This window comes from Letharia columbiana (genome assembly GCF_014066305.1).
Source record: "Letharia columbiana isolate WasteWater2 chromosome Unknown Sc0000031_s0, whole genome shotgun sequence".
In the NCBI taxonomy this organism is placed as follows: Eukaryota; Fungi; Ascomycota; class Lecanoromycetes; order Lecanorales; family Parmeliaceae; genus Letharia; species Letharia columbiana.
This window is the reverse complement of record NW_023501074.1, coordinates 242739-260546: the sequence shown is the minus strand read 5'-3', so window position 1 is coordinate 260546 and position 17808 is coordinate 242739. Positions and strand designations below refer to the sequence as shown.

At 23.8% G+C, this 17808-nt stretch overlaps 1 protein-coding gene across 1 annotated transcript; it reads right to left on the bottom strand.

Annotated features, from left to right (window-relative positions):
• Nucleotides 1-8785: 8785 nt before the first annotated feature.
• HO173_008443 (uncharacterized protein) lies at nt 8786-10152 on the bottom strand (the record flags this gene model as incomplete). The annotated part of the gene is made up of 2 exons (XM_037310343.1): nt 8786-9549; nt 9630-10152. The coding sequence occupies 2 exons, from the start codon at nt 10150-10152 to the stop codon at nt 8786-8788; spliced, it is 1287 nt and encodes a 428-aa protein (XP_037162740.1).
• Nucleotides 10153-17808: the final 7656 nt, after the last annotated feature.

Sequence of the window (17808 nt, the reverse complement as noted above, 5' to 3'; positions counted from 1 at the left end):
ATAGCGAATATAGTTTTTTATAATAAGAATCTTTAGCTTAATCTGATGCTGGTTTTAGTTATACTATAGATATTATCGAATAAATTTATATAATATTCGAGAGATCTAATCGATAGATAAGATTTTCTACTTTCTTTAATATCTTAAATAATTAAACTCTCTAATTAGAAAGCTTAAGATTAATATCGAAATTAAAGTAGCTATAATATAGCCTTAGATAAATTAATAACTTTTTACGAAGATTAATAACTTTATAGTTATTATCGTAGCGAGTTTTTATTATAGCGTTAGCGAAAGTAATAGTATTATTAACTTCTTCTTATTTAATAAGATATAGTTGATTAAGATTCTCTAATAATAAGTCTATAAGTAACTCTAATATATCTTATACTCGAAATTTATAGGCGATTTTATTTAATATAAATCTTATTAATATAATTAAGTTATTAAAATATACTTAAAGAAATAAAAGTATGCTTAATTAGTTATTTATGCTAATAGTAAGATAAAATTATAGAGTAATCTCGATAGTTTAATTTATTCTTTTTAATTATTCGTTTATCTAAGAGTAATAAGTAGTCGAAGTTATTATAATAGTTTCGAGCTTTTTAAAAATAATTCTTTAGAAGATACTTATAAACTTAATATTACGATCGCTAATTATGACTATAAAAATATTTTAATTATAAGATATTAAAGTAATAAGTAAAGTATTCGCCTAATCGACGATAGTTTATTTATTAAATTCTAGTATAAGAAGTTTTCTTTTAGAGAATTTATATATCACGATAAGAAGTATATTCTTATCTTCTTAGAAAGAAAGTATAACGATAAAATTTATTATTATAGTGTAAAATGAAATCGACGATATAGAAATTAAATTAAGCTCGCTATAAGTAGAATATCGCTTAATTTAATTAAGTTAATATTTAGAATAATACTTTAGATAAATCTAAAGATACTTCGATAAGCTCTTAATATAGATTAATAGCGAGATTCTAATATAAATAGTATAGAAATTAATATAAAAATTTTAATCGTATACTAGCTAGAAAACTTCTTACTATATAAACTTAAAGATATAGAGTTATTACTTATCGACGTAATTAAGTGTAGTATTATAAATAAGATTATTATATTTTCGAAAGCGAAGTTTTTTCGAAAGGTTAGGCTCGGGCTACTTAAGTAAGTTAAGAATCTTAATCTATTAAGAATTCTTACTATACGCCTTAATAAGGCGTTTCTTAAAGTTATTACTTATTTCTATTAGAGTTATATAGTAGATTAAGATTTCTCTAAGCGATACTATTCGCTTATTTAATTTTAGAATATTCTTATAAAGACTTTCTAGTATTATTTACTTCTCTTCGAAATTTATATTTATTTAAAACTTAAATAATACGTTAGAAACGATATTTATCTTATTAGTCTTATAGCGTATAGTAAAGTTAAATTTTAATAAGTATTAAGAAGTATAGATTAATCGAAGATTTAGTTTATTAATAAATAACGTAAAAAGTATAATTTATCGAGCGATTTAAATTATAGTAGAGTAATTAATATAAATTATTATTAATAATATTTTTAATACTTTAATTAGATATCTAATTTTATAAATTATTTAAATTATAATAGCGATCTTAAGTTTTATAAACTAGTAGTTATATTTCGCAGTATTAATTAATTTACTTAAAAATATTATTACTTATATATCTCCTCTAGTAAAAGTAAAGATTTTTTTTTTTTATATAATAAATTATAATAGCGAATCTCTATGCTTTAAAAGTATCGATATTAATATATAACTTCCACTTTTAATTAAAGTATATTAGAAAGAAGAGCGAGCGAAAAGTATTCTATAAATTCTAAAAGGTAGAAATCTTTTCTCGAGTCGGTTTATAGCGTAGCTATATGAAAGTTCGCTTATATATAAATTTAGTAAGTTACTTCTTAGAAGTAGTAGTTAATTTATATTAATTTAAGAAAGTAGTAGACTTAGTTATTATTACTTAAATAAGAGAAGTCTTTCATTTTTATAACGGCTAAGTACGCTATATATAGCGAGAAATCGAGTTTCTTAACTATTCTATTAAGTCGAGAAAGATCTCTAAATTATAAAGACTTAATAGAAATCGAAGTATTATAATTATTTTAATCTTTTCTTCTATTATAAATATATTAAGAGAGTTAACGCGCTATTCTAATAGTATTATAAAGGGAAATTCTAAAAAGAATTTTATTAATATTAGAGAAGTATGTTTCTCTTATAATAGCTAAAATAGCTATTAAAGATAAGATTTATACTTCTAAAAGATTCTACTAAAGATAATAATATCGTCTATAAAAGTATATATAAAAGTATAAAGTGAATATAGTAGGATATTAATTTAACGTTATACGTATAATAGAGATTTCTTATATTTTATAAATACTATATTAGATTCTTTCTAATCGCGATAACTAATAATAGTAAGTTTATATTTATTAGAAAGCTTTATACTAAATTAGTGAAATTATACGACTTTATCTATAATAGAAATATAAATATATTCTACTATTAATATAATAATATTTAATTATAAGAGTAATAAATAGTTATTATCTTCTATTATAGTATTAAATTCTTAAATATTAATAATAACTTTTTCTTTATAATCTTATAATATATCTCGCTAAACTATAAAGTAAGACTAGTTATAAGAAGTAAGCTATATGAAAAAGCGAAGCATTTTTTATTATTATAGCTTATCGAAAGTAGCGTTAACTACTTCTCGATTTTTATAATTAAGAGAATAGATTTTCGATAGCTTTACTTTAGCGTTTAACTTTAGTAAAATCGATATTTACTATTCTTTAGAAATATCTATAATACTTTCTAAATTCGTGAAGATATCTTTAAATTCTATTATAATAAAGCTAAAAGTATAATAAGCCTCGTCGTTATTATAAATAATTATATCGTTTAAAAATATATATTTAAGATTAGAATCTATTATAGTAATATAATTCGTATTAATAGAATTATTTATAACTACGATAACGGCCGCTATCTTTAATTAATCTAAAGTGCGCTATTTATAAACTACTAAGTTTACTAATTTATAAGAAACTTAATAGTATTTATTTATAATATACTCTACTATAATATCTAATCTAGTATTTCTAAAAAGTATAACTAATACTTTTATAGAATTTCTTACTTATATAAAAATTAAAGTAGAATTTATAATATAAGTAAAGATATTATTTTCTCTTTCGAGAAAAGTTGAGAATTCGGGCTTAAATAGATAGTTATAATTATTAGAAAGCGTATTATAATAATTAATTAGAATATTTATTATAAAGTTAGAAAATAATATAAGTATAGACTTTATTTTTATAACTCGCTTAATTTAAGAGTAAGACTTTATTATAGAATAAGTAGAAATCTTAATATTCTAATAATTATCTATAATAGTAGACTATAACTTATAATTTAATAGAAACTTATATAATATAAGAACGTTCGTTTCGATTAATATATTAGTCTTAAAATTATTTATAAAATAAATCTTTATTTATATCTTAGTAAAAGTAGCGTTTTTTATACTTTCTAAATTTTTTAAAAAGTATAAATCTATAAGAATATACTTCGTAATATTAGTAATTCTATTATTATAGCCTCGAACCAATATAAGAAATACTTACTTCTAGATTCGTTTTTTAAAATTAGATAAGAAAGCTAGTAAGATATAATTTTCGAGAATAATCGAGTATCTAAGATTTAGATAAACTTTCATATTAGAAGAGTTTAGATTTAGGCGAGTATTTATTTTAATATACTAAAAATTACGAAAAGCGATTTCTTATTTATATTTAGACGGTTTTACGATAGTAGATTCGATGATTTTAAGAGTGAAAACTATTTTCGTAGTATAAAGTGTGGAAACTGCTTTCGTAGTATGCTTAGAATTCTTAGGGTTCTCATTCTCAATATTAATGAATTTTCTAAAAATCTTATTAAGCTTATAATTTTAGTATTGCTACTTAAGGTAATAAAATAGCTTATTTCTAGATTTAAACTTCTTATAATATCGTTAATAAGAGTATTTTAATAACGGCGAGTTAATAAAGTTAATCTTCAGTTCTATATTTTTATAAGATTTATAAAAGCTAAAGTAATCGTTTTCTTACTCTTTAATATTCTTCTTATTATAATCGTTATAGAAGCTATTAAAATTCTTCGAATAATTTAGATTTCATTAAGAATTCTCGAATTTCTTTACTTTATTAATTAAGGTTTAATAAGTCTACTACTCTCGTAATTAAAAAGATTAAGTAGTATTTTAATAGACTTCTTTAGATTAATATAGGGTACGACTAAGCTAAAAAGACTAATAAGAACTATACGCGTTTTGCTATTAATATTAACTTAGACTAATAGTAATTTAACGCTATATCGATAAAGCTAATAGTATTTACTATATATCTTTTCGAGAGTAGCTTTAATAAATAAAATCGTCGTTTTAATAAATTGGTTTCTGAAATTAATTGTAAGTTTAATAGTTTTATTAATTAGAGAAAGCTAAAGATTGCTACTATAGCCGATTAAAATTCTAAAAACTAGAGTTTATAGATTAATTTAATATATCTTTTACTTAATTATATAAATAAAGATTATCTTTATAAGATAGATTTAATATATAAGAAGTATTACTTATATTTAACTTCGTTATTCTCGAAGCCTTTATTTACTATTAATTCTTTCTTATATTTATAATTATAAGAAATTAATTTAGCGTAGTTTAAATAATAAGTAAATCTATATTAGACTAGAATTCGACGTTAAGATCGTTCTAAATAATATTAAGCTAATTATACTCGTTATCGAATTTTATTACTTTAGTAACTCTAATAATAGTTATAGTATACTTATATGACTTATAGTATTTTATAATATTATTAAGTATATATCGTTCTTTAACGATAGTAGCTATTCTCGATACTTTAATAAGTCTAAATCTCTTAAGTAAAGTAGTATTCTATTCGTTAACGTTATTATTATAAGTTAGTAGATATTTCTTATTATTAGTAAGCTAATATATATATTATTCGAGTACTTTATTTTAAAGATAGATTTATAGATTATTTAGTAATAGCTCTATACTCTTAACTCTTATAATATTCTTAATTTTATCGATAAAGATAGTAATATCTTAAAAATAGGTTTTTTTCTCGATATGCTCTATATCTGCTGCTATATTAGAAGATTTACTATTATAGAAAGAATCGAAGAATCCGATATTACTACTAAGAAAGCGAGGTTTATTATTTTTATTAGTAATATTTTAGTCTAATATTTCTAAATTTTCTAGCGAACTCGATAGACTAGAAGGTTCTAGATTTAGGTAATTTCTTATATAGCGATTAATAATATTAATAATAATTGCTTCTATATTAATAGCTTAAAAGTCTACTTTAAATTCTTCGTCTATTATTTTACTATTATTACGATAACGAATAGTCTTATTAATAAAAGTATTTAAGATTTTTAATAAAAGATATTACGAATCTTTAGACTTCGTAGTAAATTAAGAATTACTATTTAAAGATTTAGTAAGTAAGATATTTATAGCTTAATCTAAAGGGATATATCTTTCTACTTCTAGAGTATTACTAATAAAAGAGAGATCGAAAAGATAGCGTTTTTAAGTCGTAGATTCTTAAAAGAAATAAAGTGCTATTTTTAGAGAAGTATGGTCGATAGCCTAATCTTCTAGCTAAGTTTACTAGAAAAGAGAATTAAGTGAAGAAAAATAAGATCGTATTTATTAATCTTTTAATAATGATAATATTAATCTAGTAGATCTAAAGGTATTCTTAGTAAGATATTAAATAACCCTTCGAGTAATTTTATTAATAAGAAAACTTATTTAATAATCGAAGATAATAAAATCTTATAGCTGTTAGGCTTAAATGATTATATTATAAGAAGCTAGCTTAGCGAATATATAGAAGCGAAAGATAAAGAAGTGAAAGATGAAGAAGCATGAAGATTCTTTACTTTTTATATCTTGAAGAAGTACGAGGATTCTTTACTTCTTATATTTTGAAGAAGCACGAGAATCCTCGACTTCGAATTAATCTAGTGTTAATGAAGGACTCTATTAATTTCTAGTAGTAGACTATTATATAATAGTTACTGTTGCTATATAGATATTGCTACTACTATTATAATAGTATAAGATTCTTAGAAATCTTATTTCTAAAAAAGATGTTTCTTAAGAAAGACGTTTCTTGAGTGATAAAAAGATAATTCTTCTTCTATAAGATCTAGTTATCTAAATATATATATTAAGCTATACTAAGCTATTAGCTTCTAGCTTCTATTATAAGTAGATAATTTATAATAAGAAGAGAATTTAAAAGTAAATATAGCGTATATCTAGATATATTATTAAAGTTATTCGTTTATAAGACGATAACGAGTATTAAAAAGATCGTAAAGAAGAAAATAAGCGACTCTATAATTTAGCTAATTAAGTAAATTAATATATATATAATTATATAAAATATCGTATATAGATTATAAAGCTATTTAAAAGATTTTTAAAATATTAGAAATACTAAGAATATTAAGAGTTTTAGTATATGTTTAGAACTTTCGATAGTAATCTCCGTATACTAATTTTTTAATAAGAGATCTCGAAAGAATTATCGAGCTAACTTAGATAGTCTAGTTAAAAGACGTAATAATCTCGAATTTATAATTAATTATATATATAAATTTAAGATTTTTAAGCTTAGCTCTATCTTATTCTTTTATATATACTAATATTAATAACGTACATCTATTTTTTTAATAGTTGCGAACGAACTTTAATAAGCGATATTTGAATCCCTTACGCTTTAATAATTATAAGACTAAATTTAGAAATTCTTTTTTTATCTAAAAATTCGCATTTTATTCTATAATTTAAAAAAAAATCTTAAAAAGTTAATAGAAAATAAAAAAGTTATTCTATATATTAATAATATATATCTATTTTTTTAATAATTGCGAATATTAATTTATTTATCCGCGATAACTTAGTCGATCTAATTAAAGAGCGTAGCGAATTTAAATTTATAATTAACTATATATATAAATTTAAGATTTTTAAGCTTAGCTCTATCTTATTCTATTATAGATACTAATATAAACTACTCGAGATTTTTAAAATTATATTTCGCTATTATAATTAAGACTTTTAAGTTATTTAAAGCTAATTTCTTTCAAAATAGCTTCGTTACTACGTCTTCGAGATAGTAGAAAACTATTTCTTTTATCTTAAAACTATAAAAACGTAGTTTTAGAAAGAAAGATATTATTATATCTAGCTCTAATTAATATCTAAAGCTTTTAAAACTTAATAAATATATTTATATATAAAGCGCGATATTCTCGTATTTTTAAATCTATAATCTAGTAATTTATAATACTTATATTTATGTTTATATGTTATATTAATACGAGTAAAGATCTATAAATTAAATTTATATTTTTTTTTTAAATTAGAGCTATCGAGTAAATTTAATAAGCGATCTTTAATAAGCGATATTTAAATATCTTATCTTTTAATAATTATAAGACTAAATTTAAGAATAATTTTTTATCTAAAAGCCTACGTTTTATTTTATAATTTAAAAAAAAATTCTAAAATTATAATAGAAAATAGAAAAGTTATTTTAAAATTAAATAATATATATCTATTTTTTAATTAGAGCTATTCTATTATCGAGCGAACTCTAATAAGTATTATTTAAATTCCTTACGCTTTAATAATTATAAGACTATATTTAGAAATTCTTTTTTTATCTAAAAGTTTATATTTCGTTTTATAATTTAAATAAAAAATCTTAAAATTTTAATAGAAAATAAAAAAGTTATTTTATATATTAATAACGTCTATTTAATTTTTAATAAGAAGATATAAGAGGGCGATATTTTAATAATTACGAATATTAATTTATTTATTTACGATAATTTAGTCGATCTAGTTAAAAATCGTAGAAATTTTAAATTTAATATTAATTATATATATAAATTTAAGATTTTCTAATTTAACTCTATCTTATTCTTTTATATATACTAATATTATATAAAGCGAGCTTTTTAAATTAAAATTATCTCGTTATTCTAATAAAAGTATTTTAATAGATTTATTAAGAAAAGTATTATTAAACTATATAATAATTTTATTACTTATCTTATACTTTTCTATAATATCGTATCTTATAAGAGTTATATTAATAAATTATCTACGTTTTTAAAGTATATATAAAGAGATTAGAAATTAAGAGAATAAGAATTCTAGATATAAGAAATAGTTTAAAAAAAAGTAGAATTTCGTCTCGAAGCGAGACGAAAGAAAGAAAGGGAGAATTTAACGGTAATTGAAAAAAGTCGAATAAAGAAATACTGTTCTTTATAATAAGATAACTACTTATTCTCTTCTTTATTAAATAGTGGCTGTCTTATCCGGGCATACGAATTAATTTCTCTTTACAACGTCACTATCCTACTGTAACCGCCGCCATTACCGGAAAGGGCTCCCACATATCACGAAGCGGCCCTTCTACATTCCATTTTAGCTAGCCTCAATCTTCCCCTCCCAAGCTCACGAGGATCTTACATATATCCTCTCCCCGCGCCCTCATCCCCCTAACATCTTAATATTTATCATGAACAGTCTCATGCTAGCAGGTCTACTCGGGTCAACTATGTGGTTGGCTGGCGCATTGTCTGTGAAGGCAGAGGGTTAGTCTATAAGGCATCGGATTCATTGGTTCTTGATCTTAAGAATAACTGGTGTATCCACTCCAGCTTCGAAACATCATCGGCCGTTACCCGTTCGGATGGAAGATACTTCAGAGTGGCCGCCAGAAGATTTTGTAGGTTGACCATCTCATCGGGTTTGAACGGTCTGAGGGCTCCCTCCGACTGGTCTCCGCTAGATCTCATCTCCTGTATTCGTAGTGCAAGCGGCTTCGACGGCCCAGGATCATGGGCGGTAATGCTGGCCTTTGGTGTTCTGTCGCTCGAGAAGTAGTAGCTTCGGCATTCCCATTTCTCCCACCACTGAGGAGGAAGAACGCCTAAGGAGTCAACCATCCCAACCAGGATAGCATCTTCGCTCGACATGAAGCCATCAAAGAGTTGACCATTAGCGAAGACGTTGAAGACTGTACAACCAAAGGCCCAAACATCGGCCGCCGGTCCTATCAATTCACCGAAGAATGACTCGGGGGCCCGAAACGGCATCGGGGTGTGCAATTTCTTTCGTTCATCCTGGGAAAAGGATGCCTCACCAAAGTCGATAATCTTTATCTGCTTGGTCAGGTTCTCTTCACCTATGCTCCAGAAATAAGCTGGTGGAACCGCATAAGGTGGAGCCTCTGGACCTAAGGGCTCATTGTCGCATCGTAATATCGGGCTCCTTTCCGGCTCGCCAAAATTTTCATAGATTTTCTCCGCAGTCCAGGAATCGAGATTGGGGATTTGAGACGCCACATTGTGCGTGTGTATATCTGATACAGCGTGAGCAACGTCAAGCTTCGTTTTTGGAACGGATTGAAGGCCCAGACATGGAGGGAGGGAGGATACTAACCTCCGTGAATTACACCGCAAGAGTGTACGTAACTCAATCCTAGGGCCAGCTGTGCAGTGATATTTTGCGCAGCTTCAATTGATAGCATGCCATGTTCCGCCGCCATTTTCACCTCCAAGATACTCGGCCCAGCCAGCTCACTGACCAGACATAGGTGGCGGCCATTAGGTCCATCAATGTAGAATTCATTCAGTGGAGAAAGAACAAAGGGGTGACCCGGATGATGCCGGTCTCCGCAACGTAAGCGGTTCCTAACGTCGACTTCCGGACTCAGCTTCGAGTGTCTTGCTGTGATGACTTTGAGAGAAACGTATCGATTCTCCACGCGGTCTCTGACCAGCCAGACAGTTGAAGACCTCCCATATCCAAGTTTGTGCACGATGTAATAGCGCCTGTTGGACAAATCATCGCCTAGTCGGATCGGATGATAGCCCCCCCAACGATAGTCCTCGAGATCTTCAACATCATCCTGCCAGTTATATATCGGGCGAAAGCGGGCGGACGAAGCAGAGCCCATCGCCATGATGTCGAAATGAGACGGTTGTGTAGTGGAGAAAACACCTCTCGGATATCTTTGCAACGTATTCCAGCGCCCACAGTGAAAGCGGAAGACACAGGGCGACCGAAGAGTTGGAATGGTAATAAGGCAATTGGCGGGAATTAAGCATCGAAGCCGTGGGGTGGAAAGCCAAGTCATCAAGCGAAGTGTAAGACCTTTGTTGTGTTGCGCGTCGTCAGATGCAGGGATGCAGGGTTTTAGAGACTTAAGAATCCCCGCGGCTTTTGATGGAGTGCCAAGACGCTATTCGTCAGCGTCATAACTCACTTCTGGTATTCGGAAGGGTTGGTGGTAGTGGGTCGGAAATACCTTTTTCCGGGCCGAAACTTCGCAAGGCCCTTCCCCCACCCCTTGCCGGTCTTGGCAAACCACCAAAATTTCATTCTCCATTAATTTCATGAACTATTTAGCTAATATATTATTATCTATTTAATTTTATAGCTTAATTATCTTTTTTTACTAGCTATCGATAGCGTATAGATATTTCTTTAATACGTACTTATATTTATTCTAGAGAAATTAACGCCTAAGTTCGTTTTAATATTAATTTTAATTAATTAATTATATATTATACTTTCTTTCTTAATCTTTAAAATAGAATATTTTAATAGATCTCTATTACGTTAAGATTTAATAATTAGATTAAATATATTAAAATCTTAATTTATTTATTATCTTTAAGTTATTAAACTACGTCTTTAATATCTTTTTTTAATAAAGTTTTATTTAATCTAATATTATAATTTAAATCGTTATCTTCTTAAAGAATAATTCTATTATATTAAATATATTCTTTTTAATATAAGCGAATATAAATTAAGTAATTTCTAAATATAATAGATCTAAGTTATTAAGTTCTCTTTAAATTTAATCTCGACTTTATAATTTCTTTTAATCTTTTACTTCGCTATACGATATTAAAATTATTTCGAAATCTCTTTCTTTTAAATTTATAAATTTTAAAGAATTATTCTTATTATTATAAAATTATAATTTATCTATTTTATATTAAGAGATTTCTATAAATATATAAAATTTAAAGTTCTAAAAGTTAAATATTTTTTAAAGATTTTTAGATTTTAAAGTAATATCTTCTTTATATAGTACTCTTTTATATATTACGAGTAAAGGCCTATGAATTAAATTCATAATCATTTTTTTTAATTAGGGCTATCGAGTAAGTAGGTAAGCGATCTTTAATAAGCGAACTTTGATAAGCGATATTTGAATTCCTTGCGCTTTAATAATTATAAGACTAAATTTCAAAATTCTTAAAAATTCGGAAAGCACAAACAGCGTTTCAAAATTTAAAAAAGAAATCTTAAAATTTTAATAGAAAATAAAAAAGTTATTCTATATGTTAATAATATACACCTATTTTTTTAATAAGGAAGGCGCGGAAGGGCGAGATTTTAATAGTTATAGACGCTAATTTATTTACCCGCGGTAAGTTAGCCGATCTAATTAAAGAGCGTAGCGAATTCTAATTAATAATTAACTGCATATATAAATTTAAGATTTTTAAGCTTAGCTCTATCTTATTCTTTTATATATATTAATTATTCTAGAATCTATATATATCTCATCTATAAAATATATATATTTCTAGAAGTTTTTAATTATATAATATTTATATTTATTACTATATTTAACTCTAATATTCTTATTTTTTTTAATTAATTTTCTTAATTTTCTATCTTTTAAATAGTTTAACTCTATAATAACGAGTTATAAGATTCTTCTATAATATTCTTAAATATATTTATAATTTAAATTATTTAATTTAAGCTTCGTAGTATTAATTTCTAACTAATTAATTAAAATCGAGTAAAGTATTAAGTATTTTATTAAAAAGCTTTATACGATAGCTAATTTTAATTTAATTAATTATTTTAATAGCTATAGAAGTATCTAATAGTCGTTATTATTTATATTAAAATTATTTAATTTATTTAAATATATTCTAATCTTTATAGATTTATTTAAGTAATTTCTTATTATCTCTTATTTATACGTTATTCTCGTTAATCGTATTAAAAAATTAAATCTTTCTAAGAATATTTACTTATAAATCTTCTAGATTAAGATAACTTTTACTAGAGAACGAAGTTTTAAATCTATTAAAGTCTATTATAAAGTAATATAAATAAAATTAGTTAATTTCTAAATAGAAAAGAATTTTAATAATTTACTAAGATCGATAAGGGATTTTATTACCCTCTAATAGCTCTAGAGTTTAAAAAGAAAACTCGATATTCGCTATATTAATTATTTTTTATATAATATATTTTAAAATTAATCGAAATAGAAAATAAGTAGTTTCTTTTATATATAACTTTTTACTACGCACTCTAATAAAAAAATAATTTTCTATAAAATAACTATTTAAATATTATAATTTTTTTTAATTTTTAATAAAGTATCTTAAATTATTTATTTTTAAAAGAGTTATATTATTATTAACGTATTTTTAATATATTATTAAATTCTATAATCTAATATCTTAACGAAGATATCTTCTATTATATTATATCTTCTTTTTATATATATAATTTAATAGTTTTATTATTTTATTCTATCTTATCTATATTATATATCTCTATTAATATATATAAAAGAATAAGATAGAGCTAAGCTTAAAAATCTTAAATTTATATATATAATTAATTATAAATTCGAGTTCTATACGCTTTTTAATTAAATCGACTAAGTTAGCCCGATAGCTCTCTCGCGTCTCTCTTATTAAAAATTTATATATAGAAGTTTTATACTTTAAAGTACTTAGCTTACGATATATATAGTTACTTTATAATTTCTTAAATTGTAGAGCTCGCTTTACGCTTTCTAACGCTGTAAAAATAATAAAGTTTAATCTACTATTAGTGAATTAAATAAATATTCAAATATTATAATAGTTATATTAGACGCGTTCGGGATCGAATAATAATCCTTTTATCTATTTATATAATTATTCTTCTTTTATTATTCTATTAATTTCATTAATATAAATATAATTATCTTCGATATCCCTCGCTTAAAGGTTACTTAACGTCTAAGGTATATATACCTCTTTTACTCGCCTCTTAGAGCCCCTACTAACGCCCTTAAATTATCTCTTCGCGAATTCGCTACTACTAGTAATCGAGACCGTAGTTTAATAGCTATCTATTACTACTTATAAACGCGTTAAAAGACTCTTAAAAAGAGCCCGAACGGATTTATAGTCATCGTTCTCCTCTATATACTTCTCTTAAGTCAGCGATAATACCTTTTAATTAAGCGATACTACCTTTTTAAGACGCGTTTTTCTTCTCTATTTATTCTTTATTACTCTATTTTAAAGTCTCTTAACGCGTATTAGATTCTAAATATTATTAAGAAAAAGCTTTTAAACGAGAGAAAGACGCTATTAAAGATTCTCTATTACGAGATCTATTATTAGACTTCTTTAATAATAACTCTTTCGATAGTTTATATCTTTTCAGCTTTTATTTAAATTCTACTTAGTCTTCAGCAAAGCTCGTTAGCTATATTACGCGTTATCTATATACTATAAAGTCTATACGATATAATTTAAGAAGTTTAGTCTATTAATAATAGATTAAATTAATATTTAAATATAATAATTATATTAGACGCGTTCGAAATCGAATAATAATTCTTTTATCTATTTGTATAACTATTCTTCTTTTACTATTCTATTAATTCTATCAATTCCATTAATATAAATATATTTATCCTCGATACCCTCGTACTTAATTAAATAAGAGGAGAATCTATAATAAGCGAATATGGAGAATACTATAGAGAATATTACGGAGATAGTCATTAGCAGTAGTAATATAATAGGTCTACTCTTCACGGTCTTATACTAATTCACTTAGCTAGTATAAGAGAAGTTAATACAGTAGGCGAATGCGGAGAACACTACGGAGAAACCAAGCGGCAATAAGGCCCTCAGCACTAAGAACACGGCTCAGCTCTCCAAGATCCTACGTCATATGCTCTCTACGGTTCCACATCAAATTATTACTTCCGAAACGATGCATATTTAAACGAATTAAAATCGTCCGATATCTACAGCTATTTTATTATTCGAAAAATTTCACTACGATAGAAGATATTATGGGATTCACACCACTAATTAGCACGTTATCTCCATTTCTTTTCGATATTTCGATACTTCTTATTATAAGAATATAGTCTTTCTCTATTTTTTATAGATAATTATTATATCTTTCTAATTAGGCCTTAGCGCGCCTCTCTTCGTATATATATATCTATATACTACCTCTATATATAGATTAAATTAATTTTATAGTAATAGAAGTAGGTTAAAAACGTATAGTAAGCGATTAGAGTTCGATTTAACTTAGGGCTAGGGCTAAAATTCGATTTAACTTAGAAAAATCCAACTCTATGAATTTAATTCATAGGCCTTTACTTATTCTAATTAATATTATAATAAGACTTCTTTATATATCTTAAATCGACGAAGATAATTAATAGATTTTTTACTTTCTACTTAAAGTAAGCAATCGAGTTTAATAAAAAAAACGATAGATAGTTTTATTATATAAAAGTCTTATTATATATCTAGATTATAAGATATCTATATTATTTAAAAGAGTCTATATTAAATAGCCTTTATTATTAATAATAGTTTAATCTATTAAAAAACGAGTTTTCTATATCGAATATAAGAAATTCTTCTTCGCTTCGTTTCTCGTAAAGAACTTATAATTAAATAATAAATTATTAAGAAACTTCTTATTATGCGAAAGAATACTATTTAAAGTACTTATAATCTTTATAATTATCGTAATCGCTATTATCTTATCTTCGCTAAGTTTAATAATCTTATTAAGAGATAGAGTAATTAAATAATCTTATTATTAACGCTTTATAAAAAGAAAAGAAAAGATAATAATAACGCTCTAGTCGCGATATATACTCTTAAAAGTTTAAGTCTTTTTATATAATTATTAGCTAAGAGCTAAAATCGCGATTAAAAAAGCTACGCGTTTTATACTTCTAGAAGTTTAAATCTTTTATTATAATTATTTATTAAGAGTTAGAAATATATATATATATTAATTCTAATAACTTAAATTTATTTTTATAATTATTAGTTAAGATATAGTTAAAAGAGCTAGAAGTAAGATTTATTTAAAATTAAAATATATTAAGTCGCGTTTAATAAAGATAAGAGAATTAACTTATAAAGATTATCTAATTAATAATTATTATAAATCGATATTATAGATTAAAGTTTATTTTTATTAATAAATATATTAATTTATTAGCTATTAAATTAGTATATATAATAGAATAAGATAGAGTTAAGTTTAAAAATCTTAAATTTATATATATAGTTAATTATAAATTTAAAGTTATTACGCTCTTTAATTAAATCGATTAAATTAGTCTACTAACCCTCTTAAGCTTTCTTATTAAAAACTTATATATAGAAATTTTATACTCTAAAATAATTAGCTTTCTATAAATATTATTACTTTATAATTTTATAAATTATAGAGCTTAATTTACGCTTTCTAATAATATAAAAATTATAAAGTTTAACTTACGCTTAATAAGTTAAATAGATATATAGATATAGTAGTTATATTAGACGCGTTCGAGATCGAATAATAATCCTTTCATCTATTTATATAACTATTCTTCTCTTATTATTCTATTAATTTATTAATATATATATATATTAATTCTTAATATTTCTCGCGGAAATATTACTAAACGCTTTAAATATATATTCTTTTTATTTATCTTTTAAACTTCTTATTAACGCTCTTAAACTATCTCTCGATAAATAATTTATTATTATTAATAATCGAGATTATAAGCGAGTTTAATAACTATTTATTACTACTTATAAACGCGTTAAAAGATTCTTAAAAAGAGTTTAAATAAATTTATAGCTATCGTCTTCTTCTATATACTTCTTTTAAGCTAATAATAATATCTTTTAATTTAGCGATATTATCTTTTAAAACGCGTTTTCCTTCTCTATTTATTCTTTATTACTCTATTTTAAAACCTCTTAACGCGTATTAGATTTTAAATATTATTAAGAAAAAGCTACTAAACGAGAGAAAGATATTATTAAAAATTCTCTATTAAAAGACTTACTAGCAAATCTTTTTAATAATAACTTTTTCAATAATTTTTATTCTTTTAATCGATCTTTTAATCTATCTTTTAATCTTTATTTAATTTTTATTTAATTTTTAATAAAGCTCGCTAGTATTACGAGCGTATTCTATATTCTTAATATATCACTTAGCCCTCTAATCTATTCGGGCCTAGCGTATCTTAGTAGAGATATTTATCTACTACTTAATATCTTTCTTTTTTCTATATAATTCGATATCTTAGTTATCTTATTTAAAATATTTATATTAATATTATATTTATATCGATTTTAATACTATAATTAAGATTAATCTACTTATTTTATTTATATTAGTAAACGAATTTAAAGAAACGCGCTAATAAAGACTTTAGTAAGAAATTAAATTAAGCTATTATTTCTCTAAATAAGCTTATTAAATAGATAAATCGATTTTAAAGAGTCTAAATATAATAGCGAAACGATCTTAATAAATAGTAGTTGGGGCGTCGATACCGGAGTGAGATTTTAATAGTTATAATAATTAAGAAATAAAGAAGATATTAAACTATTTATATAACTAGCGAATTAAAAGAAATAATTAATATTATCTTATATTTTTATATTTAAAATATATATTAATAGTATTACTTATAACTTTATATATTATAATATCTAAAATTTAAATAAAGTTTTAATTAGATAGAAAATAGTCGAGTAATAACTAATTAAACATATTATTCTTTAAAGCTTTTCTATATATAACTTTTTAATAAGATAAAAAACCCTCTAAGCGACGTAAGTGTACTCGAAAAATTATTATTTAAAATATTTATAATCTTTTTAATATTTTAAATAATTAAAAAATAAGTATATTAAACCTCTATAAAGAAATAATCTTATTTTAGACTTTATAGTAAAAAAATTTATTCTTAATATCGAATAATTTCGATACGTCTTTAAGAAATTTTACTATTTTCTAGTATATCTAAAATTCTTAATATCTATTCTTTCGAAATATTTAAACTCCTCTTTACTTTATTTCGAATCTTCTTTTCTTCTTTTCTATAGTAAAGTCTAATATCGAAAGAATAAATTAAATTAAGATCTTATTTAACTAAATTAAGTTTTAAAAAATATTAGTTCTATTAAATAATATAGTCGATAAATTTAACTTAATAGAAATATTTTAAGATATTATTAATATTTAATAATTATAATATTAAGCTAAGTATTAATTTAACGAATTTATAATTATATTAAATAAGATTTATTAGAAATAAGATAATTTTCGAAAGATTATTACTCGATATTATATTATTATAATAGAAAAGAATCTAATTATAAAAGATCTATATTAAATTTATAGAATAATTAAGAAGATAAATTAACTAGCTTAAGACTTTTAAAAGAATATAACTTCTCTATAGCGAAAAATTAATAATCTTAATTTATAATTAATAAAAGATTTATAATTATTTTTAATTAAG